Source organism: Vicugna pacos, chromosome 8, assembly GCF_048564905.1.
Source record: "Vicugna pacos chromosome 8, VicPac4, whole genome shotgun sequence".
In the NCBI taxonomy this organism is placed as follows: domain Eukaryota; kingdom Metazoa; phylum Chordata; class Mammalia; order Artiodactyla; family Camelidae; genus Vicugna; species Vicugna pacos.
The window spans coordinates 32,273,421-32,299,084 of record NC_132994.1 but is presented as its reverse complement, the minus strand read 5'-3'; the positions used below and the strand labels follow the sequence as shown (position 1 = coordinate 32,299,084).

The following is a 25,664-nucleotide window of genomic DNA, read 5'->3' as shown; positions in this document are numbered from 1 at the left end:
TCGGTTTCAGGTAAATCTGCAAATCTGAGAACAAATCTTTAGTACCATGAACTGCACATTCCAAAGTGAGGTGCTAGACCCCCTACCCCAGGACTTGCAGAGGTGATGTCTTAGAGCAGTAAAAGAAATTCTGAAGTCAAAGAAGCTATGAAAGAGATTGCATTTGGAAAAGGCTGCTGCAGGGTGGAATTTTTCTCCCCACTGCCCTTCCCCAATGAAAGAAAGAACACAGGTGCTTCCCCTACTCTCAAGCCTCATGAGAGGAGTTTAGGGAGACAAATGGAGAGCTTTCTGTGTCTCCTGGAGGTTGGGAGACACAGAAGACAAGTGTCTGACTCACACTTGAGAAATCTAAAGGCAAGGGACTGAGATTATTGGGCCAAGAGAATTAGAGAGAAAGAGGGAGGCATTGGTCAGGGCCAAAGAATGTGAGAGAGCTTTCCATGGAACAGACGTGGACTCTGCTAGAGAGAGCCAGCCTGGAGCCCAAGAAGGGGGATGCTGTGGAGAAAGGACATTGGGACTGTAATAGAGTCGGTGTTGGGAGGACTCAATGCCTGAGGGCTAAGGGGCAAGTGATGGCCATGCTGGGAATTACAATGAGATGTATGTCCAACAAGGGCCCCAGAGAAAACCACAAAGGCCCCTGGAAAGAGGCAGCTATAAATATCCACTTGAGCCAGAGAACACCTTCAACATAAGACAGTGCCCCCTTTTTCCCTGAATCCCTACTCCTGGGCCTAACCCACGATGAAAGAGGGGTGTGAGCTGGGGCTGAAGAGCCACAGAGCAAAATCGGGGAGCGGAGGAATAGAGCAGAAGCTGCCTCTGCCCCTCCCTCCCTGCAGGCGGCCACCTGACACCCACCTGACCTGGGCAAGGCAGGGATGATCACTTGAATGACATTTAACTACCACATTAGGCTAGACATTTTGATCACTAAATAATGCTTTTTCTAAGAGTGCGTAATAAATCCAGGGGACGGAAAGGAAATAGTTCACAGATCATTTTTGAAAAGACAGTGATAACAAAGAACAATATTGATAGTTCTCTGCTTTCAGGTATTGAGTTCTGCCTCAACAAAGTAACATCAGTCATGTGAGTAGAACTCCTCACAATACCGAGAGCTGGGCTGAGCTGGGGGTGCAGGTGGAGGGGGTGACCTGGACAAGGGAAATGCACAAACAATAAGAGAAGTAACTTCTAGATTATAAAGGACCATACAGAGCAAGGTGAAGTCTACTCATGCTCTCACTACTGCTCTGCTGCCCTCCTGCTTTTTGAAAATGGGAAAAAGAGTGTGAGCACCAATCACAGAACACGTGTAAAATACCAGGAAAGACAGGCATGTTTCATACTCACGTGGAGGTGGTTTCTGATCAAAGCATATGCCCTTGGTGTCAAAGCCCATGAGAACTGAGTTCATTGACTCATCCAAACATTCACAGAGCATCAACTATTACCTGGGCAAGGTTTCTCTTGTCCTGTGTTTATGTCTAAGTAGAGGTGCACACTGATTAGAAAAGACCTCTTCACAGGAAGCTGGGAAAGGCCTGGACTCCTCAGCCACAAAGGGGTCAGAAGTAAAGCTGGGGAGGTATTCCAAGTAGAAGGTTTGTAGAGCATTCATGTGTTCTATAAAAATGGTACATTTGGTGTAGAAAATGCACTTGATGTGGGCACACTTTCCATTGATTTGTGCTCTGCCGAATGCAGACCTGTCCTCAGCAGATGCATGAGAGGCACAACCCAAAGCTTCAGGCATTGTCCCACGTGGCACTTACTTTCAGCACAAGATTGTACAGTTCAGCCTGGGCATCAGTTTCTAGATTGTAGCTGTCATCAGCCTCAGCCCAAACCACAGTTTAACTGGCTTCATTTGGTTACAAACATAATTGGAATGAAAGGTTTAGAAGGAGAGATAAGCTAGAGCTAATCTTCCTATCATAAAAGAAAACACATACACACTTGTTATTTCCTTTTTCATTTTTGGGCACCCTGGTGATTGAGTGGCTCTTCCACAGCATGCGGATCTAACCTCGGAGGGCGGTGTATGAAGCGTTCCCCTGTGATCTTCTAAACCTAGGGGAGCAGTGGTGGAAACCATCAGTGTCCCTCCACGGCTTGTCCCTCATGGGGACGGCCACATCCCGGCTCAGGGCACAGTCCTGGCACGTGTACCACTGCCAGGCTCCCTGCCAGGGAGAACAGTGTGACCTCCTCCTTGCTAGAGGGACAGGAACTCCTGTGCAGCCTCCCTCGCCCGAGGGGGAAGGCACTGATGATGCCCTGGCAGGCTCCTTCCAAGTGGCCTGGTGCCCTGCTCCGGATCAACTCAACAGATAATGAAAAGACCTCTTCATGGCTTGAACTCCCTCACACAAAAGAAAACCTTCACACCCGCTTCTGCTGAGGCCCATCAGCGCCGTTCCCTCTCAGCTGAGGAATAGAGAGGGACTTCAGGAAAACCTTGGCAGAAGATCACTGGCCAGCAGGGCGAGTCTGGAGGAAGGGTGGGGCCCCAGAAAGACCCACTGTCCACCTCCCTCTCTCTTTTTTTCTTTTCTGGTTATTTGGGCCCAGCTCAAATCACCAGGGATGAGTGAAAGTGAAGTGTTTTGCTAGTGGTTTTCTAAAACTCGAATGAATGAAGCTTAATTTAAGATAATCTGAAGTAACTCACTCCTCATGAGTTGAAAACCAACCTCAGTCGGTTATCTAGGATGAAGCAGTCTGAATAGGACTGGTCTCAGAAACCCTGACTCACTGTTCAGCTGAAGTTGAAATTTTTAGTTCCTTGAACTACAGCAGAACTTTCCCCCAGAAAACACCTTTGAAATTTGAAATGAACACTTGCTATCGACTGAAAGCACAACGCACACATCTGATCCACACCCTTCATTCACTTCTGCCTCTAAACCTCCCCTTCCTGCACTTCCCTGAAGAACATTCCTTCCTGAAAGTAAGCGCGTGCCCCACACAGAAAAAATATAGTCATCTTTAGCAAACTGCAAAGAGGATGGAAGAATGATGAGGAAAGTGTTGTTTTTGTGGCTTTGGAGTTACCCGACTAATACCAAAAAACACTGCAAAAGTGGCTGAACCGATCTTGAAGGAGATCCATTGGTCCATAGAATTATGCCTCCAGCTCTACATGCCGGGATGCCTTCCTAGAGCAATACCTTTTTTCTTGCCTTGTTTAATAATAATATTAATATTTTATCAAATGCATGTGACGGGCAGTGTTCTAAGTGTTTTACATGTTAATAACCTCACTTAATCCCACAGCCATCCAATGGGGATAGCTGAGTAAACGGAAGCACAGGAAGGTTTAGTAGCTGGCCCAAGGTCATGCACCTGTCCAGTGGCAGAACTTGCGTTTGAACCCGAGCTGGTGTGACTCCAAGGTGGATGCTTTGAACCAATTTGCCCACATTGCCTCTCAGCCTTTCCAAGTGTGCTTGGGCTTCTACACAGGGAACCGGCTTCACTTCCTGTCCCTTGTGGGCAGCCCCTACAACGTGCACAGAGGGAATATCCTTTATTAAACTGCATCTATAAGCTAACCCATTTTTAATGGTGATTCATGCAGAAGGGGAAATACGATTTCACACACTGAGTGACCTAATAACCTTGATACACATCCAGCATTAAAAAAAAATACTCCACCTCAAGTTTCCCACAAATTAATCATAGATGAATCCATACCCGTGTCATTCACAGCCACCAGGAAACTCAACCAGAGTCTGACTCAAAGTACATTAGAAATCCACCTTGTGAAGCGTTCTTTTGGTGGTAGGTCTAACTCAGGTAACCATAGAGTATTAGAGCCAGAAAGGGCCTTGGAGTTTACAGGATTTAATCTCCTTACGGGAGGCTGTCCCAGAAGGATCAATGAGTTGCCCCAGGTTTTAGAGTCATTCAGTGGAAGGATCATCGCCAGACTCCCTAGGGTCCAATGCCTTTCTCCACTCTACCACACTGCTTGCCTCCCTCCGTGGGACATTTTTATGTAAAAAAGTAACATGTTCTCCTGACCTGGGGTTAGAGACATTTTTCTATGCTCTGTTCAGACAAGCTTAACATAATTATATTCCACTGGTTGAGTTTTCTAAATGTATTTGATCTACTTCAAATATGAGGTAGGTGGTGCTCACCTTTCTTCACTGAGAGAAGCAGACAGGTAAACACAAAACACCAGGACATGGAATATAGTGCGGTAAAGGGAAAATGAATCTTACTTTTATTTTCTATTACTCCATTGTATTTCATCACCAATCATTTGCTCCTGGTGGAAATCCTTTCTGATGCCTCTGAAAATCATCAGGAAAGGTTTTAAATTCTGTGAAAGAGAAAATGTCTCTTTTCAAAATATCTGATCCCTGGCCTGTTCTCTGGCCCATGAGCTCAGGAACCCCCAAGTCTGCCTTCCTCTCATCTCTCTCTGCCAGTCCATCTGAACGCAGCCGTCTGTTCGTTCCTTCCAAGTCGCAGATTTCACCCTATTATCTGTATCTCAAAAATCTTTAGCAACTATCCACTGTCTTCAGGGTAAAGTCCAAACTTTCAGAACCCTAAATAGACAGCACTATATATCTTTCAAGTCCATCTGCCTTTGTGTAGGATACAGACTGTCCGCTCTAACCAATTAGTATGTCCCTAGTTCCCCAAACACATGTGGTGCCTATCTGTCTCTGTACCTTGGCCACATGGCTTTTCTCACCCAGGATATCACCTCATCCTCCTGTGCCAACCCGAATCTGATTCACCTGGCAAGGCCCAGCCCGGAGGCCTCCCTGACAACCCAAGCTTCCTGAATTTCTTCTCTGAAAGCATTTATTACTGGTAACACTGATTTCATATTTGCTGTTCTGTTTTATTTTAATTTTTCCATGTATATTTCTCTTGCCTTCCCATCCAGTTTATAAGCTCTTTTAGAGCAGGAAAACTTTTTTAGACTAAAAATATTTCCTCTATATCTTAAACACATAAAGAACTAAGTAGGTATCAATAGCTGATTCTTTAATTGCTTTTCCATTCTCTTCTTCTTCCCCTAATATTCTCCTTGAAGAGCTGACATTTAAAATGTTTGGGAATATTTTACATACTTATTCTAAAAACCGAAAAGCTTATGGAATACACACACACACACACACAAACACACACACGTACGTACATACACATACATATATGTATACTTTTTAATTGAAGCATAGTTGATTTATAATGTTGTGTTAATTTCTGGTGTAGAGCATAGTGATTCATTTATACATATATATATATATATATATTCCTTTTCATATTCTTTTTCATTATAGGCCATTAGAAGGTATTGAGTATAGTTTCCTGTGCTGTACGGTAGGATCTTGCTGTTTATCTATTTTACGTATAGTAGTTAGTATCTGCAAATCCTGAACTCCTAATTTATCCCTCCCCACACCCTTTACCCACTTGGTAACCATAAGTTTGTTTTTTATGTCTATGAGTCTGCCTCTGTTCTGTAAATAAGTTCTTTTGTGTTCTTTTTTAAGATTCCACATGTAAGTGTTATCATGTGGTATTTTCCTTTTTCTTTCTGGCTTACTTCACTTAGTATGACAATCTCTGGGTCTATCCATGTTGCTGCAAATGACATTATTTCATTCCTTTTTATCGCTGCGTAGTATTCCATCGTATATACCACATCTTTTTATCCATTTAGATTGCTTCCATGTCTTGGCTATTGTAAACAGTGCTGCTATCAACATTGGGGGTGTATGTATCTTTTCAAATTATAGAATATATCTTTAGGTAGAGCCTTTTACCTATAATTCATGGTTAAATTTAAAGATCATCAGTTAGGGTATTTATTAATATGTTAAAAGAATTAAGAAAATAGGGACAAATGAGCTTAATCTTTTTCATTTTGTTTTAAAAATCTACCCAAATTTGCCTCAACATTGGTGGCTCCAAGTGGAACAAGAATATAAATGAAGGCTCACTTAGCACATTTAAATACTTTGAAGTTATAAATGAAGCTAACAAACTATTAAAGAATGTTCTGATTTCTTACCTTTAGAAATACACCTTCAAGATGATCTCAAGCCCAGGTTTGCCTCCTTCTCCTCCCTCCCCTGTCTCTGTTCTGCACTGCAAGTGGCCTCCCCCATTTGCAAGTGGATATCTCAGCTTGTCCATCCATTCTCTGAACACACTCCCTGCCACCTCTCAGGCCTGGGGCTGCATACCCTGGCCGCAGGGCATGCCCTCAGAAGGGGAGGCAAAGGAGAGCGTCTTTTACAACTCTTGCCCAGGTCGAGGGGAGATGATGAATCTATTCTTTTTCATTTCTTAAAATAAATCCATTCAAAATTTTTAGCTGCATTCAAAATACCAAATAAAAAGTAAAACCTTTATGACTTTAAAAACTCAGTTAAATTAAGGTTCGTCTTCTAAAACGGAAAAGCACTTAAAAAGAGAAACACGTAGTACACTTTTAAAATTTTGCAAGTTAAAACACACTATAACTATTCCCAGGAACATGTCAGTATGTGAACAGCAAGGTGGTTTATATTAAAAACACACTGGCAAAGATGTCACAGTCACAACTGTGAACATATAACTTTAAAAATGACCACAGATATGTTACTTAATGAACAGTAAGACACAGCTTCTTTTGTTTTTTTCTCAATCCTTTTCCAAGTAAGTTTCTGAGTCATGGTGTTGTTTGGCAAATGTAATCATATTCTCCATCTTTTCCAAGCAAGCAGTGTTCTTCTTACAAAGATATAATCATATATAAACTCTTCATGAATTGGATTCCTCAGTGAATAGGTAAACAGATGGTTTTCTCAGCTTATGTAGGACAAGCCTGCATTTCATGGTTAGTACAGATGACAACACACTAAAATGTGTTTTGAAATTACATGTCCAGAAAATTACCTTATGTATCACAGAAGGAAAAAAGTCAAGAAAGAGGACTCAATCTTATTCTGGTAATTTTTAGTCAGTATTAAGAATAAATAAAGGATCCAAAAAAGGGATGGCAAAACAGAGATTATCTAGGTCAGCAATTACTATTACTGGGACACAGAATATTATTGAAGGCACTCTCTTCTCTGCATGTATCTTTCTATTTTCTTGCTCCTGTTTTCCCGTCTCCTTTTTTATTTGCTTCTGCTGTACCTATCACCTGGTTCTTCTCTCTTGCTTGTGCCTTAAATCTTCCAGTGACACCCCTGCTAGGACTATAATCCTCTTCCTGCTATTTCTGTCTTCTGGAATTGACTTTCTTAACTTTTAAAGACTAAAAAGTTCACCAGTGTCAAATAAACCTAAAACATCGATGTTTTTCATTCTTTATTTTCCCTTATTGTATTTTTGCAGAGTTGCTAATCACAGCACAGACAACAAATATGACACTGGCTGAATAGTTAGTTGTCACGTCTCCTCAGATCTGGTTTGGATGACCTTGACAGTTTTGAGGAGTACAGGTAAGATCCTTTGCAGGATGATCCTCTATTGGAAATTATCTGGTGTCTTTCTCATGATTAGACTGGTGTTACGGGTTTTGGTGAAGAAGAGCACAGGGGGCCAATGTGAATTTCATCACATGATGTCAAGGATACATACCAGCACTGCGATTTATGGCTGTTGATGTTGACTTTGGTAGTGTCTGCCAAACTGCTCCACCGTGAAATACTGTTTTATCCCCCTTCTATATAGCACACTCTTTGGAAGGAAGTCGTTACGTGAAGCTAGCGCTTATGGAGTAAAGGTGTTACGCACCCCCCTACAGGTGCAATATCTACATAAATTATTTGGAATCCATCTGCATGGGAAATTTGTCTCTCCTTCTCCATTTATTTAGTTATTCATTCATTCACTTATTTCTATCAGTATGGACTCAATGATATTAATTTTATACTTCGAGTTATAACACAATGCTGTGTGCTTTATTTTGCCACTCAAATTATTCCAGTTTTGGCTATTGGGAACTATTTCAGTTAGCTGCTATGCCCTTTTGACCTATCTCTATCATTGCGTATTTGTGTGTATGTGTGTGTATCTGTGTGTGTGTGTGTGGCACGTTTTTCCTTTCTGGCACTATAGGACACGCCAGGCTTATCTTGTATATTTTGGGCTCCAGCCCTAAAATCAGCCATTTTTTTTTCAAGGAGCCTTGGTCTATCTTATTGGAGAATGCTATCAGAGACCAAGATCTGAGTTCTAGATGTGCTTGTTGCTTCTAGGGTGCCATGCTTCTAGGTTATCTCAGCTGACAGAGCCAGGAAATATACGTGCTTGTACTAACTGGTGTATATACAAATAAATCTAAATATTTCTATGTGCAACATTTGTATCTATATTAAGCTAAGCATGAGTTCATACTAATGTTGAAATCCGTTTTCAGTCCTGCTGTAACGTGGGAAAGTAGGGGAGGTGTAGAGGGAACAAGACTGCCCAGAAATTAGTAAGTGTTGAAACTGGATGACAAGTAAATGTAAGTGGGACGGTGTAGTCCATTATGCTATTCTCTCTACTTTTGTGTATGTTTTAAAATTTTCATAATAAAAATTTTTTTAAAAGTTAGAACAATTAGAAAAGGTAGTCTTGGACTCACTCTAAGCTCATTTTACTCTTTCTTGATATAAGATTTTAAAGAGCATTGTTAGCTAATTGCCAAACATGTAACTAACTGAAATACTTTAAACATTAAAAAAATTTTTTTAAAGTACACAGTAACAAAAGTAAGAAATGACAGGTAATCAGAAGGAAACTTCTAGGAAAAAACTAGCAATAACACACAAATGATAATTTGCTGCAATAGCAGACAGAACAATATACCTAAATAAGCTCTGAAAACATTACTGTTTTTCCATAAAAAAGCTATTATCCATAATTATCATGCTTCATCAAAAAAGCTAATTTTATCATATTATTTTTAAAAAGCAAAAATGAGTAAACATATCTTTAGATAGTTTTTATTCAAAATAATAAAAATTTAAAAGTTTCCAACCTACAAGATTGACCCTAAGTCATCTATAAAACTCAGCTGTCTAGAACAACTCACTTCCCAAAGTTCTAGACAGCCACCTAACACAATTCAGGTATAGGCAACCAGTTGTCTAAAATACTTAGGTAATTTATATTTCCACAGAAACATTCAGTTGGTGTTCAAGACAGTCTCAAGTTTACCTTAAAATGAAAAAGGTAATTCAACAAAAGCAACTCCTACTCTAAAATCTCTGTGAAGGAAAAACACTACTTGAAAGATTTTTTTCTTCAAATCCCACTTTTGATTAAACATGTAAAGCAGGTATCACCTTATATTTGCAAAGTTTTTCATAGAATACTGTGATATTTTTCTACCTCTGCAAAAGAGAAGCTAAGCCATACTGATATATGCAGTATTCAGAGAGTAAACACATTGTGCTTAAAAACATCCTGAACTAGTGAACGTTTTATTGGTCAACCCATTCTGCTGAAAGAAATGTTTCAACAGATACTATTAAAATTTTCTCCTAAATAAGAACAAAGGTAAGTGAGAGAGGGTGAAAGATTCTTTTTTGTCTATTCTATTATCTATTATCTTTTTTTTGTTTATTCTATCCTTTTTGTCTACAGCATGCAAACAAAGAGGACTTTCTTTTTTGATTGCCTGACATAAAGAGGGCTTAATAGGGCTAAAACACGCTTTAGGAAGGGGAGAGGCTTGGAGAACTGAAAGAGCCCAAAAGCTCCTGCCCACTTCTAGGCTAACCCACGCCCCACTTGTCATCGGCTGGCTGTTAACTGCTGTAGCCTCCTGGGGAGAAAAGCTTGCATTCAAGAGACTGTGCCAAGCACTCTCTTAAGAGAACTCTTCTTCAGGTATGATGTTCCAGAAATTAATCCCCAGGTACTTTTCAGCCATCTGCTGCAGAAAGTCTTCTGTGTTCATTTTAATAATGTATAGGTAAGATTAAAATAGATATGATTCTGTGGAAATTCAAATAGTGAAACCAGGTCAGCATTACCTATCAGCAAACCAGGCAGGTACCTCTGAAATGTCTGCAGATAAGACCTGCACATTGGTATACATGTGTGCCCTCCGTTTTCATAGCCTTTTGTTCTGCCATTCCTGGTGCTGGCCTATTGCCTTTAAGGCCAAGATTTGTCTGCTCTTTGCTAATAGCATTTACCAGAAACATTCTGGAATGGGAGGCCAAGTTGCATGTTCAGCCCTGTTCCCTGAAGTCCAACATAACCTTCAGAGACATCCTCAAAAAGCTTAGTTCAAGTAACTTCTCTCTAGAGACTAGAAATCACATGATGCATTTCCCTTCCATCTCCCCATGCCATACCGACCTTTTCTCTCCAGTCCCTGTCCTCCAGCCCCAACCACAAGGGTGGGGCCAAAATACTGCAAGAACAACATGTATTTGGGTCATTTCCACTTGACTGTGTTCAACAATGTAATATATTGATTCTACAGTGTAGGAAACTCAAATTCAGGAATTCCGGGATTCTTTATTGAGCCCAGCAAAGCACTGCTTGGAGTCCAGGCAACAACACCCTTGCTTTTCCTTGTTTGCAAAACAGAGATAATGATACCAACTTGGGGCTAGGGTATGAGCTAATTAATGATTACACAGGGCTAAATATAAAGAGGCTTCATGGTATAGGCAGGTACTGTGTCCCTTTAGAAGTGACACGTATTAATTATACTGTGTGAGAGCCCAGCAAAGCTGTGTCAATCACTGAGGAAGGTAGACGAAGCAGACCCACTCCATTTCTTTATGATTATCTACTTCCTTTTGGCTTCTCCTTCTAGATTCATCTTTCTCATAGTGCAGAATACTTTCTTTATAGCTCTTATTTATCTCCTTACCTATGGCTGGCTTTCAGTCAGTTCAGAGCATTGTGTTTACCAGGCATGGGACAAACTGGACAGCAGTGACCACACTAACACCCAGGGACAAAGGGAAACTCCCTGTCCCTGAGGAAAAGCCCAGGACTTGGCCTGGCAGCCTGGGTGTTGCACCCCTCTGCCCCACCGGCAATTGTGACAGCTGACTGTCTCCATAGAGGTAGGCTCCATGGGCCTTGGGGAAGAAACAGTTTGTTGCCAAAATTGTTTATTACAAAACTGGTTCTTGACCAAATATATTGACTTTCTGTTATGTAAGATAGCTGCGAGGAAAGATTTTTTTTTCCCTTTTATCACCATTAACTGGGGCAGTGGATGGGAAGGTTGTGGCACAAGGGAACCAAACAGGTTCTGGACTGGACTGCCTAGGAAACACTGCAGGGATGGCTAATCTCAACAGTTACAAAATTACAGAAAAGAGAACCAATGTCCTGTACTTACAGTGTCAAATTGAAATGAATAAACCAGACCAAATTAAGAAAATTGGACAAAGTGCTGAATACCTACTAAGTATTAAGTGGTCATTAAAAATAAAATAGTTAAGGAAATTAAGTTGAAAGTAAAAAATACAGAGAAACATTTATTCATTCATTCAACAAAAATTTATCCAGCACCTAGGTGCTCAGAAGGGGGATAGAGCAGTGAACAAGAGACAAAAATATGCTTCCCAGAGTTTATATTGTGAAGGAGAGAGACAGAAAATAACAAGCAAACAAATAAACAGGAAAATACAGAGTAATATGTACTATGTAGATAATTCATGTAGGTTGAAGTGATGGTGACTGAGTGGCCTTTCTGCAAAGGTGACACTTAAGCTGTGAAGGATGAGAAGGAATCAGTCCTGTGAGGACTAGAGGAAGTGTGTTCTAAGCTGGGCTAGTGTCCAGTGACTGCTCGGTGAGGCAGGGACAGACCAGGGGGACATCTGAGTTAGGCAGGGGCAGGGCCAGTTCATGCAGTAAGACAGGAGTTTCCTCTTCTAGGTGTGATGAGAAGCCACTGGAGAGTCACAAGCAGAGAAGCAGCAGGATCGGATTCACGCCTTGAAAAGATGACACTGCTGCTCTTGGCAGAAAGGATGGTGCGGGGAAGTACAAAGGAAGGGGGCAGAGAGACCAATGGGAGGTGACTGTAGGTGGCAGTTATGTCCTTAGACTGTCCTGGGATAACGACTTGCTCATTGCTGGCAAAGCTAATGACAAATGATCGTTGTGTGCGCACCACTTACTTCACATGTCACATCTACACATCTGAGGGGACATAAAGATACCCCATTTTTGTGGACTGGGGAAGTTTAGATCATGTGGCATAACAAGAACACAAAGGCCACACAGTACTCTGCACATCTGGATTACAGATGGGCCCTTCAACAGCCATCACTTTCCTGGTGACTTCTTACCACACTTTGGTCAGCAGTTATGCCAGAACCACACTCTTCCCAATCACCTATTCTCCCTCAGACCCAGTTTTTGGATAGTGACTTTCTTTCCCTCCAAAGAAAAGTGAAACCCCTCAGCATGAATCCCTCCTTGTGTCAACTTCAGTCTGATCATTTCCCCTTCATTTGAGAAGCTGTGTCTCTCCTCCTCTCCAAAACTGTGGTCCCCCAGTGATCAGGATCTGCCTTGCAACCAGCCTGAATGGGACCCCCACTCTGAAGCATTGTTAGCACAGCCTCTTCTCCTTTCTCTTCAGCTTCTGTAACGGCCTAGCTTGTCCTATCCCAGCTAGCGGCCCTTCCCTCTGTGCCGCTGCCCCTCTGACAGCCCCTCCCTAATCTTCCCCTTCCAGTCTTCTGCTCTCCTTCAGCCTGTAAATAAACCTCAGGCTCCCCGGCCAGCTCCCAGTGCCCATTTTCCTCTGCTCCTGCAACCGTCAAGAACTGGATGAATTGACTACATCCTTTTTGCCAAATCCATTATCCTCTTCAACTGACCTATTTCTTGAATTCCCTCTTTCAATTTTTACTTTCTACTTGTGTGAACTATAATGTTTCTCTTTTTAAGTTTAATCATTCATTCTTCCATTTATTCAACCCTTACAGATGACTCCCAGTTATGCATGATTCTGTATTACCCCTCACTGGCATTCTTTCTCCAAACTTATGACAATCTCTTGTGCAAAGCCCATTGGGGCCAGAGTATTTTAAAAGTAAGAATCTTCAGATTTTGGAAAGGTAATATACATATATCTCTCTCATAATGCATCATATTCTGTAGCAAAAATGTATGAAAGTTCACTCTAAATGGTATAATTAAGGATACTAAATTGCCTTATAAGAGTTCAGGTCAAATTTTGTTGCCAAATGAGTTTGGGTATCAACTTATCAAAAAAGAAAGAGAAAAGAAAGAAAGAAAAGTAAAACAACTGAAAGTTTCCAGCTTCTTATTTGTTCTGATGATTGCCCGAATCTATTTCTTCATGCTGCTCTTTCTGTTATTCTAAAACTTTCTACCTGGTTTTCAAGTTACTACTTCAAAGTCAACATTTTCTAAATAGAACAAATCAATTTTTCCTTCCAAGCAGCCTCCCTTTCTAAAGAATTTCATTTGTCACCAGGAACACCATCTTTCTGGCCTCCTAAACTAAAAACCTTAAAATCTTTCATTCCATCCACTTTTGCTCCTACGTGTAATCTATCATCAGATCTCCTGACTGCAGCCCATTCAACAGCCTCTACCTTAACACAAGCCCTTACTGTTTTAATAGCCTCCTGGGCAGTTTCTGAGATTCCTGTCCCCATCTACGTTCACTGCGTTTTTATCTCCCTCAACCCTGCCCTTCCATCACACCAGGAATATCAGTGCCACTATTTCTGAAATACTACATTCATCATGAATGCTTCTTTGCTCAAGACCTTACAACAATTTCTGTGTTTAAAGATTGGAACCCACCCCAAACCTACTCCTCAAAAAATTCTACTTCCTAAGGTTCCTTTCTGTGCCACTCTCTCTAAGCAAACACATTCTACTTCAGTTAACTTATTGTCTCAGGTATCCAACTATCGCCTTGATTCTGACGCCTTTCCTAATGTGAGCTAGAACAACACAGTATCGTATGTAACTGATATACTGTGTCTTGTTTTTTATCTTACATAAAATTTGTTTGTTGTTTCTTTTAGGCTTGTTTTAGGGTAAGTTGTTGGTAATTTGTGGGACTGAATGAGAATACTTCCAACAATTCCCTTTTCACTGCCTTCCATTTTTACTGAAAGAAAACACCCCCAAGGTACCTCATTAACAAACGTCAAACGAATAAATAAACAGTACATGTAACAAACATAAGGAACAAAGGGTAAGTCATTGGCAGAATGTTAGCACTACAATTGTAGACACACTAGGGACGTTTAGTGAGCTTTGAACGAATGCTGAGCACTTCCGTGTTTGAATCTCTTTCCTTATTTTGTGTATTTTGTGTGTGTGTATTTACTGGTTAACTTAATGTTTGAATAAATAATACTGCATTTAAGGGCAAAACTCAAACTACCTCCTAAAGGTAAATTTACCTGGTTGATCGGCCAATGTTTTTCTTTTTCTTTTATTTTGTGTGTGTGTGTGTGTGTGTGTGTGTATATATATTTATTTATTTATTGAAGTATAGTCAGTTTACAATGTTGTGTCAATTTCTGGCATACAGCACAATGCTTCAGTCATACATGAACATACATATATTCGTTTTCATATTCTTTTTCACCACAGGTCACTACAAGATATTGAATATAGTTTCCTGTGCTATACAGTATGAACTTGTTGTTTATCTATTTTTTTATATATTAGTATCTGCAAATCTCGATATTTATGCTGTGAAAATATCTATTGCTCTGTTTAGCACTTTAGATGAAAGTTAAGGAATATTTACTCACAAACTTGAAAATATTTGCTATTTCAAATACCATTTAAAAAAATGAAGGTAGAGAAGACAACTCATTGCAAGATCAGCTAGCACCATAGGAAGGTCAGAATATCAATTTACTCAACTATCCTCTCCCAATAATTCCAACTTGAGTATCATTCTATTTACTGGCTTCATAAGTGACCAGAAGGAAGTAATCAAGAATATCTTCATCAGATTTATATACGAAACTAGATATTCAAGGTTGCCAATGCTCAGATAGGAATACATTTCAAAACAATTCATGAAATTTAAGAGTGATTCTACAAACTAAAGAAAATTCAGTAGGGACAAGCAGCTCACTCAGGTTGAAGGAGTAACTGCAAGGTGTAATAGATAAGCTGGCTAAGTATAAACAGAACAGACAAGACCTATATGGGGTCTTGCATATAAATATTAAGTCAGTGAGAGAATGTAATAAAGTTTCTTTTAAAAGGCAATATGATAATGAGATAAATTAATAAAATTGTTACATAAAATTATAGTTACTAGAGGTGGAAGAACAATATATGTAATCTAGCCCAGTTGTTTTTATGATTTTATCAGCAGTAAAGCATTTTACTCAAAAGAAGTTGTGCCAGGATTCGGCCATATGTAGAAACAGGTGTAAGTGAAGACGATTAATAAAATGGCCACATTTAGGCTAACAGATTGCTTATTCTTATGCTTGCCCTTACAACAGTCGACTCACAGTTTCAGGCCCATTGTTAAAACTAAAGCTATTGGTCTTACTGTTTCTACTTTATTCCAGTAATCAAAAGCTAAAAATCATCTTAGTCTCTGAGTCGATCTCGAGGGAGATGGTCACAGAACTGTAACCTTACAAAGTAAGCTAAATACCAAAAAGACCACGCCTTGAGTGTTTACAAGAGATCGAAAAAGTGACAACTGCTGGCCTCTATAGAATTGGTCACCTGGAGGCATCATGATGCCATTCTAAGTCTTCTGATGAGAAAATGATTCTGTTGATTGTTATCGATGCTTTATTGTTTGAGCTATGGCTATATTATCACCCTGCCCCACCCCCAAGGTGGGTTTGCAGTTTTGAAGGCACTAGCCTGCTATGAGTCCCCTTTGCCCAGCAAAGCAATAAAGCTGCCTCTTTTCTTCTAAGCTCCAAGACCTTGTCTCTGGGTTATTCGGCTCGTCAGGGACAAAGGCCAATCTTTCAGCAACGTAAGTGACATCTCTGAGTAAAGACATGGCACGAAGCTGGCAAGCCTGAGTTCCTGTCCCATCCAGCTTTCCATCCATCCCCTCTTCCTGCTGCAGCCTTCGGGGCACATCAGAGGATCCCTAAGGCTCTACAGAGCACTATCTAATCCAACTCTCATCTGCTAATATACAAATATAAAAGCTGATGCCCGGGATGGATAAATAACTTATCCAAGAAAACACAGTTGGTCTAAAGCAGAACTGAAATTAGGGCTCTGGTCTTTTGGCTACCTTCAGTGCTTTGAAATTCACTTTTCCAGTTTTGCAATCACATGTGCTGAGTTTTTTCTATATGCCAGACACAGCAATAGGTGTAAATAAGATGTGAATACCTTGCCCTAGAGAAGTCTAGTGGAGAAGAGATACAATTTTTGAATAATAATAATAATATGGAGAAATTACTTGGGATATTATAAAATTCCATGAGAACATGAGAGATATCAGACAATAACAGCTGAGAATTCAAGGAAACTTCATAATTGAGGTAATATTTAATTGGAGTTTTAAAGATGAATAGACGTTGATTAGGCATAATTTTTTGCATTCACAGGTACTTACTAGATTACTATAACCAGCTTGGATTACTGCAGTTTTAAAATAAAATAGACAGCCTAAGAGAGGTTTTGTAAATGGGTATTTATCATTGTTATAATGTATATTGTCATATTGTAAGATACCTGAAAAAATTAAATATTTTGATTTAACATATACATTATGATGGAACTTCACTTAATTGCTAAACTCACAGAAGTTAATTCTTAGAAGTATTTTTGATATTCCCTTTAGTTATTTTGAGCAAAGCTTATGAGAGAGACCAAGGGCAATGTCCTCGGCACTGGTTTGAATGATACTACTACCAATGGAGATGCTTTAAATAAGGAGTTTAAGCACTGAGGCCAAATCAGTCCCTTCTTCCCTCATTTTCTAAGCTGGTCAATCTTCATTTTAAGATTCTAATAAAACAAAATCAAACAGGAAAAAAGGTCCACATTATTTGGGGTTCTTTTTTGGATCATCTTGGTGAATAGTACGTTCAGGTTTCCAAGATCTGCATACAAAGTCAGCAGGGAATTAGGGGAGATGGTCCGCTGTTTACTGAGATGACCCAGGCTGCCTTGGAGAGATTTATTTAGGTTGCACTTGCCATAATCACAGAGACCTCTCATAATCACATGTTACCCAGAGGCTCTACGCATTTAAGCTAGTGTTATCTGGTTGTTCTCCAGTCACAAATTTTCCTTCTCTGCCATGTTCTTCTGGCCATTTTTCCCATGTTGCTGGTTGGAAGTCATTAAAAATACCCCCGATAGTTGATAATTAACACCCCTCCCCCCCTTTTTTCATTTTGTATAACTTTTTATTTTGTATTTCACATATTATCCAGTTTCACATTCTCACAGGATCAGCAGTTACAACAGCTACCTCATCTCTCACGTCTGAAAATGGCAAGACAGCCAGGGCTGTGGCCAAAGGCAAAGCACTGATGTGCTCACAGAACAAAAACATTGCACATTTTTCCTTCATTTTTTTTAAACTAATGGTTGACTAACATCTAAGCAAAGGACACGAATGTTTGTAGAGTGAACTTTTGAACTCTCTATAGATGGTGTTTGACCAAAGCTCCCAAGAGAGAAAGTCATCAGGCACAGTGGCAGAGAGAAACCAAAGCTCTGCTAAGAAGAAAAGACAGTGAAATCAATAGTCATAGGAATAAACACAGAATAATTAAGATACTAAGTCCCTTTCCTCCAGACTTGAGTACAAGCAATAGCTAAGAGGGTCCGTCTGACCGAAGTCCACACGGTGCCAACTTTAACTGTTTTATTCCATCTTCAATTGTCACTTCAGCAAATAGATGTTCTTCAAAAGTATATGTGTGTGTGACACACAAATACACACACACACACACACACATATATTTAACTCTATTACCTATTTCATTAAATTATGGGTCATGCTCTAATCAGTACCCTGAGGAAAAACAGGAGGTCAGAAGTACACAAGGCTTGCTTTTCCTAAAGCACATTACAAACCTAGTCTGACATACACATTCTACACATTCCATTCCAGCAGCTTCAAAGCCAGCATGTGCAGAACAAAGCAAATGCCTAATATGACAGGCAGAGAAGAGGGAGATGAATAAGCATCAAAGGTGAGCTCAGGCTGGTGGTGCCGGCCACGCCACACCTTACAAAGTAGCACAGAAGGTCTACAACTAGAACAACACACTGGCTTTACAAACAGGGACTCAGGATATTGAATGACCATTGGGGTTGAGATCTTGATTCACCCCTCAGTCTTAAGACAATATCTCCTGTCAGATTAAGTACACAAAAAGCAATTCTGAGCTGTTGATTCAGAATCTCATACTAATCATTTTACTTCTATAAGCACCTCTATGTAACTTATTAATACCTGATTCACATGAGAACTTGGTGTACTGCAAATGAGCCCAGCCCAAAGGAAAGTGGCTTTGAGAGAATATAAAGTAGCATGGTTCTCTGCCAGCATCAGAGGCTCTGAGAAAAAGCCCAAATTAGAGAGGACCAAGTCTCAGAGCACAGTGCCCGATAGGAGCTACCTTCACTGGCACTGACTTTGCTAGTTAAGCCCTAACCAACTGCAAAAAAAGCCTGTTTAACACTCAGAAAAAAAAAGTATCCAGGTGAGCATGTTAATAAGTAGTACCCAGGATACTTTCAAATATTTAAGACTAAAACGGCATTAGCCCTGCAAAACAGTAGTACACAGATTCACAATCACGAACTTTGTGCTCAAATGTTATTAAAGAGACATTGGACAAATCAGTGACTCAGAAGGAGTCCCTCAGCAAGGACTTACCTCAAGATCCCGGTCGTAGTACCTGTTTCTGGAATTTTCGTATCTGTTCCGGGAGTTGGGGCACCTATTCCGAGAGTCAACACTCCTGCTGCGATTGTTGGCACACCCATTGCACCTGCTGCAGCCGCACCCACAGCAGGTGCGACCCCCCATCGAGGTTCTGGATTGGACCAGTCTTCAGATATTCCTCAGGAGAGAGTGGTAAGGACTGGGAGAAGAAGTGGAGCATGCAGAGCTACATATACAACCAGACACGGTTCCAACTGGCCCAAATGTCGTCGAGTGCAGACAGAGGCTCTGTTTTTGACTAAAGAAGGGACTCCCAGTGAGGGATTTCTGACCAAAACAGATATTCTATTGTGATTAGAATATTCAAAAGAAGGTAAGCCCCCAAATTTTCATCTCTCCAGCCAAAATGATGGTATGATCCTCTCTTGATGTCTTCGGGAAAACAAATGAGCATCACTGGCCAGACACTCCTCCTTATTATGGGAATGATGTCACAAGAGCTTTAATGTTCCCCAGTACTACATTAGCTAGTAGGAATTCAATTTGAAATTTAAGGATGTCAGAGAACAATATCAGTAATTACTACTCGCAGAGAGCTTTGTGTATGCCCCGAGCTTTAAAACCATTAACCACTCCTCACAGCGAGACCTGATGCCGAGGCCGGGTAATCACCACCCAGGTATTCATGGCGGAAATGGATCTGCCTAGACTAGAGCTAGAAGCACAATCCCGAAGGACTTTAATTTAAACGTTTTCGGTCCTTGATGCTTTGAGAGTACGACTGTTGTAAATATTCTTAATAGTAAGTGCAAGAAATTCATTTGAACAAAGGGACTGAGACATGCAGGAGCAGAACTGAGGTGAATGAGAGGGAAAAACATTTCAGTTACTCTTCTGAGACTGTCATTCAATTCCATTGCACGAGTGACCAAAAAATATTATTTCAGAAGTCCCACTCCTGTTCCCCATCTGCTAGTAAGAGAAGAGAAGCATTTTGTTTTTTCACCACTTAACAGTTTCCCCCAGACAAACCTACCACCCCCATAAACAGACAACAAATTAAAACTCTAACTGGATAGCAGAACACTAAATTATTCAAAAAGAAGAAGAATATAAAAAAGATTAAAATGTTTCATGTAAAGACACATTTTTTTCCAATCTGAACATCAATGATTATCACCTCATCACAGTATCTTCAGCAAGATTAAACCCAACACGTAAATGAGCAAAAAGCATGAAAAGATAGTTCACTGAAGAAATACAAATGGCCAGCAAACATTAAAGAAAAAAAAAGCTCAATCTTACTCTTAGTTGAAGAACTACAAATTTAAACAATGAGATACCAACAGAACAGCAAAGTGAAAAAGATCGATCACATACCACATTTATAAAGTGGTAGGAAAACAGGCACATGATTCACTTTTGTTGGGAGCTTAGGTTGATAAAATCTTTTTATGGACAATTTGACAGTATCTATAATATTTAAAAATGAGTGTGCTTTTGATTCAGTAATTCCATTTCTAGGGAATTTATTCTACAGAAATATTGACAAAAAATAACATAGAGACTGTATTGTTTATAAAAGAAAAAATGTGGAAATAACTTAAATGTTCACATATAAAGATTGGTAAACTAGAGAGCGTACACCCACCATATCATACGTATGGAATACTGCTATGTAGCAGTTCAAAAGAGACATGTATAGATGCTGACTTGGAACCATGATCACAAAGATTGCTTAGTGAAAAAATAAACTAGAGAATTGTATACAGGGTATGATCCCCTGTGGTGGGAAAAGCAAGAACAAACTTTATGTAAATGCATAACAAAAAACCCTGACAGGATACACACCAAACTTCTCACCTTCAAAGGTGATGGGAGAGTTTAAGTCTTTATTTTGTATGTTTCAGACTATGGGAAATTTTTTGCAATAAGCCAACATAATATTTAGAAGAAACATAATAAATATATTACTGCACTTAAAAAAAACAAAGCAAAACTCAAAACCCTACCACAAACAAAGCTTTCCAGCTTGGGTTATGGGGAAATGGACTGGCTGATGTATAGTTACATATATGCAAATAAACAGCACCCAGAGTCGCTACCTCAGAAGAAGACAACACACGTTCTTATGGCATAAAAAGAAAACAGATCACTCACTGATTTCCTGCTGCCTCCTGGTGACCATGATACCTTCAAATGCCCAGTATCACAGATAGTTATATAGAGGCTGGATTTCCCCAAAGCTGGCTGTACATAGGCAATCAGTCTTTTTCTTAGAAGGCCAGATATTTAGCTTGTATGAGAAAAACAACTGGTTTACCGTATCCTGCCACTTGTAATGCTATTCTTAGGATATTAAAGCAACATTCTCCAGCCTACATAATGAGCAACAATGTGAAACTTCTTATGTAGGAAAGGCCGCTCTTGCTGCACCCAATAATGCCAGGCTTTTTCAGAGGCAAAGTTCTCCCTGTGCCACTTTGCTCTACCTTGATCTTTGCAACCCCACAGCCTAAGTGCAGGAGGAGGAGAGTGGAGCTATGCTCTAGAAACAGCCATGTTCCCTTTCTGCTGCACACACATGGCTTACTTGTGTACATATGCATTTGGTGCACTTTCCTGCTCTACCTTCAAAGCCTAAATACATTAAAATTCGTACTAGAGCTGAAATGCTGCATATTTGCAACAGAATTATTTTCGACTACTTTTTACTGAGAATAGACAGTATTTCATTCATGCAAAATGTATAATATTCCAGCCATAAAAATGCAGTCTGACCCTTAGGGTCTCCTCCTAGTCTAGTAAGGAAGGAGACTTGTAAATCAGTATGGAAGTGCTGAGTTCATGATACACCCGTGGTAAATGAACAAGTTTTCCAGGGCAGGGATCACGAAGTAAGAGCTGTTTGAGCAGGATCATAAAAAGAATGGGTAGAAGTTTGCAGGTAGACAACAAGTGGAAAGATGTTCCAGGCATGGGAAAGAACACACGCAAAGGCAGTGAAATGGTGCAGTAAGGAATTTGGGAGCAGCAGTAGCCTGCTCAGGCAATGCGGCAGGACTGGTACAGTTTACAGCCAGTCAGAGAATCATAAAAAATCACACATGCACACCTAAACTATTTAAATGTAACTTTAATCAAAATATAACTTAAATCATATCTATTTATTCCTCTACCTTCAAAAAATTTTGAATAGGTAATACTTTCACATAGCTCAAAATTCAAAATATGAAAAAGTGCACAGTAAAAAGTCTTGTCCCCCTCTGCATCCCCTATCTGCTCTTTTCCCCCTACCTCTATCTCAGGTAATTATTACTAGTTTTTCATGCACCCTCCCATCACATCTTAACGCATCTACAAAGAAAAATGTATATTCGAATCCCCTTTTGACACAAAATGTAACATTATGTCCACATTGCTCTCTATCTTGAATTTTTTTTTTCCAGCAGTAGATTTAGCCTTTTAGATCAGTACTTACAGAGCACGGAGGGACTCCTGCCATGCAGCAGGTATGGAAAGGGGTGAGAGATTAAAAGCTGGGCACCAGACCTACCTGTGTGGCTAGGACAGGTCCCAGGGTATGGTGGGTAAAAGAATGTCAAGATCTGACTGACGATGAAAGCAGAGATTTGGGACATGGTAGCTCAGCAGCCTCTAATCACACACTAGAAGGCACATGCAGAGTAATGAAGTGCCAATAGGAGGGTGAAAGAAGGTACTGGAATGGATGTATGATGCTCGCGAGTCCTTCACGAAGTCTCTACTGGGAAGAATTTTTGAATAGGCAATACTTTCACATAGCTCAAAATTCAAAACATGAAAAAGTGCACAGTAAAAAGTCCCTCTCCCACCTTTGTAAATAAATGCCTCAGTCTCAGGATGAGGGTTGGGGGTCAGAACCCGGGATTTCAAAGGTCTTACTTCCTGCAGGATAATTTCAGAACAGTCCTTGGTGAGACTAGAAACCTGGATGATTTGAGACAGAATGTAGCAGCCCAGTGATCAATGTTCATGCACTGTGTCCTAGGCCCACCCAACACTGGAGAAGACACAACTCTGGCCCCCATGGGACGGGGCAGGTAGAGTGGGGGCAGTCAGAGGCCTCTTAAGTACTTCGTATTTTGAACTTGGTCCAGTCTGAGAAATAAGGTAAACCAGGGGATGGGGCATTCAGAGAAAAATCAGTGGGCCCATGTGGAGCAGCTAGAGAGAGAAAGAAGAAGGAGAAATAATGGGCTTGGGATGAGAAATGGGACGTCACCTCTCAAAGTGATTAACTGCCTGGGAAATATAGAAAACAAAAGTGTTAGAAAACGTTTCTGTCTTCTCTGCTACATCGACAAATGCTTGTTGAAATGAATTCTTGTCCTTATTGACTTAACTAGAATAACTAGGCTGGAAACTGGAAAGCACTCCACCATGACAATTATAAGATTAACTGAGCAATGAAAAAGCTGTCAAAAACGATTGTGGTAGAACCAATTCTGAGATAGTTGACACTAAAGCAGATGCCTGTCTGTTTTGGATGATTTGGGAGCATTCCAAGTTCAAAAGTGAGACTGGAGATTCACAGATGTCTTCTAAATGACAGGGCAGAGAAGCACTAACAAGAACCAAAATCTGTACAAGTGACTTCTGAAGGACCAACACTGATTTGGCAAAATTTCTTCTCCTCTATAGATTATAGTTATTTTGGTCTGGGGAGCAGTACTTATTTTTTCTTTTAAAAAGTACACATACACACACTTATACACATGCACACGCACACACACTTACAGACAATGGGAAACAGAGGCTTTCTCTAGGTCAAGAATGCAAGAATCCAAATGGTGAAAGCAAAGTCGGTTTTTTGCTTGAGTTAATCAAACAATTGCTGTACCAACTTACTCCTTTTTACTTGTTTGAACTTGGCTCCAGAATGATTGAAAATGGTGACAATTTCACATATAATCACTATAGGCAGACACAATTTTCTAGATCAAAATAAGTAACTAGAATTGAAGGGAGATGAAAAGACTTTCATACTAGAAATCATTGAAATTCTCCTAAGGTAATTACCCTCTTTGAAGATGCCAATTTTAATTAGAAATACATTGCTCAGTATTCTTGTTCAATTTTTTTTCTATAAAGAAATGCTTTAATTAATAAAGGTTGTTTCTACATGTCCTGGAGATATCTCCATGTAATAGGATTAAGACATTTTCATTTACAAAATAAATTAAGCAGTAAATGTAACATAAGTACCTAAATAAAGCAAAACACATATTAATCTAAACTGTTAAATCTTTCTTACATGCAAAGAAAAAATTATTCAATGTAATTGTCACACATGTTATACATTTTCACTTAATGATAACACTTCCTTATGCTTTTCTCTTATATGAAAAAAAGTCTGGTAAAAGTGTAAATATTTTACACAAACATATCTTCTACTCTAAAGCTGACTAAAGATTTTATGCAGACATTTAAAGGAAAAATTGTTTTGTATAAATAAATAAAATCCCCGATGATTTGTCCCATCTAAGATTTAAACTCTAATAATATCCTATTTTGATTTGTAGTTGCTCTTTTATTCCTTGTTGATGTATACATGCGGTTGAGAGGCAATCCTATCTTTGTAATTATAAATCCCTATTTTCATTTACACAAGCAGGTATAGCACATGTCTTCTTTTAGTTGAAGGATTCAATGTAGTGTTGTCAGCTCTAAAGAATGCCTAAGGGATTTTAACAGCATGTTAAATGAATAAACAAATACAATAATAGAATCTACAGAACCAAAAAGATTAATATATTCTAATTGTTTTGGGAAAGGCACATGGCTCAACTATAATGCAAATAAAAATCTGAAACATTTATATGAATAAATAGATATAATTCAGAGGGCTGGATCAACTCAGGAATCTTAAGAAAAACTGATGGCCTTCTGCCTGAGAAAGATGCCAAGGGTGGTCCTGATATAACTGCCTCGTGAATCTGCTGAATCCTGCAGGAAATGACCAGGTTTGTTGCAGAGAGTGGACCAAGAGAAGGGTCCTTTGGAAGGTATGGGAAGTGCCGGCACCATGGCACTCACGGTAGATACGAACGATCAGAAGCTACGTGGTGTTAACTTTTGTTTCCCAATACTACTGGCCAGACTGGGGGTGTGGGGGTGTCCTGCACTCCCGAGAGTGGTCTGGTTACTGCTCTCAGCCGTGATCTCAAGAGACATAAAGTTGAGAACACATGGGTGGGGAAGAGGAAGTCTGCTCCATGCCTCTTCCTTTCTCCCGGGGCCCTAGTAGAACATGCAGATGAAAAGATCCAGGCAGCCAGAGCCCAGAGCGAGCAGGGGAAGAAAGACGGGTGACAGAGGGGAGAGAGGGAGACGGAGAGACAGCAGGCAGAGCCAGAAGTGGCCCTGGAGCAGGTGCTTCCTGTTGTGGGTATCTGACTGTCTCTGACAAGGAGGGCGTGGTGCAGGGAGAGAGTGCAGGCGGTGCCTGGATGACCCCGTTTCAGGTGACAGTTGGACAAAGTGTAGCCAGAACCACACTGCCTCTGCTTGCTTCCTTCTTTGACTTCCTGCCCTTCTTCTATCTGCCCTGGCTCCCTTCCTACACTGGGCTCCTAGGTCATCTGCTCAGGTTCCAAGCCTCTGCCTTTCCCGTTCCAAGCCTCCTCCCCCTGCTCGCCTTCACAGGGCTGAGCTCTCTGGCTTGGCCTTGAGGCCTCTCCCATGGGCTGCCCGGTGCCCAGGGCTCTTTGGCTATAGCCTGGGAGAGCGAGCAACGGTCGAGGGAGCACATCTCAATGAAATAACAGCACTGTGA

The 25,664-nt window shown here is 40.3% G+C and overlaps 1 protein-coding gene across 3 annotated transcripts in view; it reads right to left on the bottom strand.

Moving 5' to 3' along the window:
• CRYBG1 (crystallin beta-gamma domain containing 1) overlaps nt 1–25,664 on the bottom strand; it is a 180,605-nt gene that overhangs the window by 74,272 nt on the left and 80,669 nt on the right. The window contains exon 1 of one of the 3 annotated variants that reach the window (XM_031680181.2): nt 18,839–19,298. The exons of the other annotated variants lie outside the window; for them this stretch is intronic. Within the exon in view, the coding sequence (XP_031536041.2) occupies nt 18,839–18,991 (153 nt within the window). The 5' untranslated portion in view covers nt 18,992–19,298. Of the gene's footprint in view, nt 1–18,838; nt 19,299–25,664 lie in introns of those variants that run through there. 3 annotated transcript variants of the gene reach the window in all.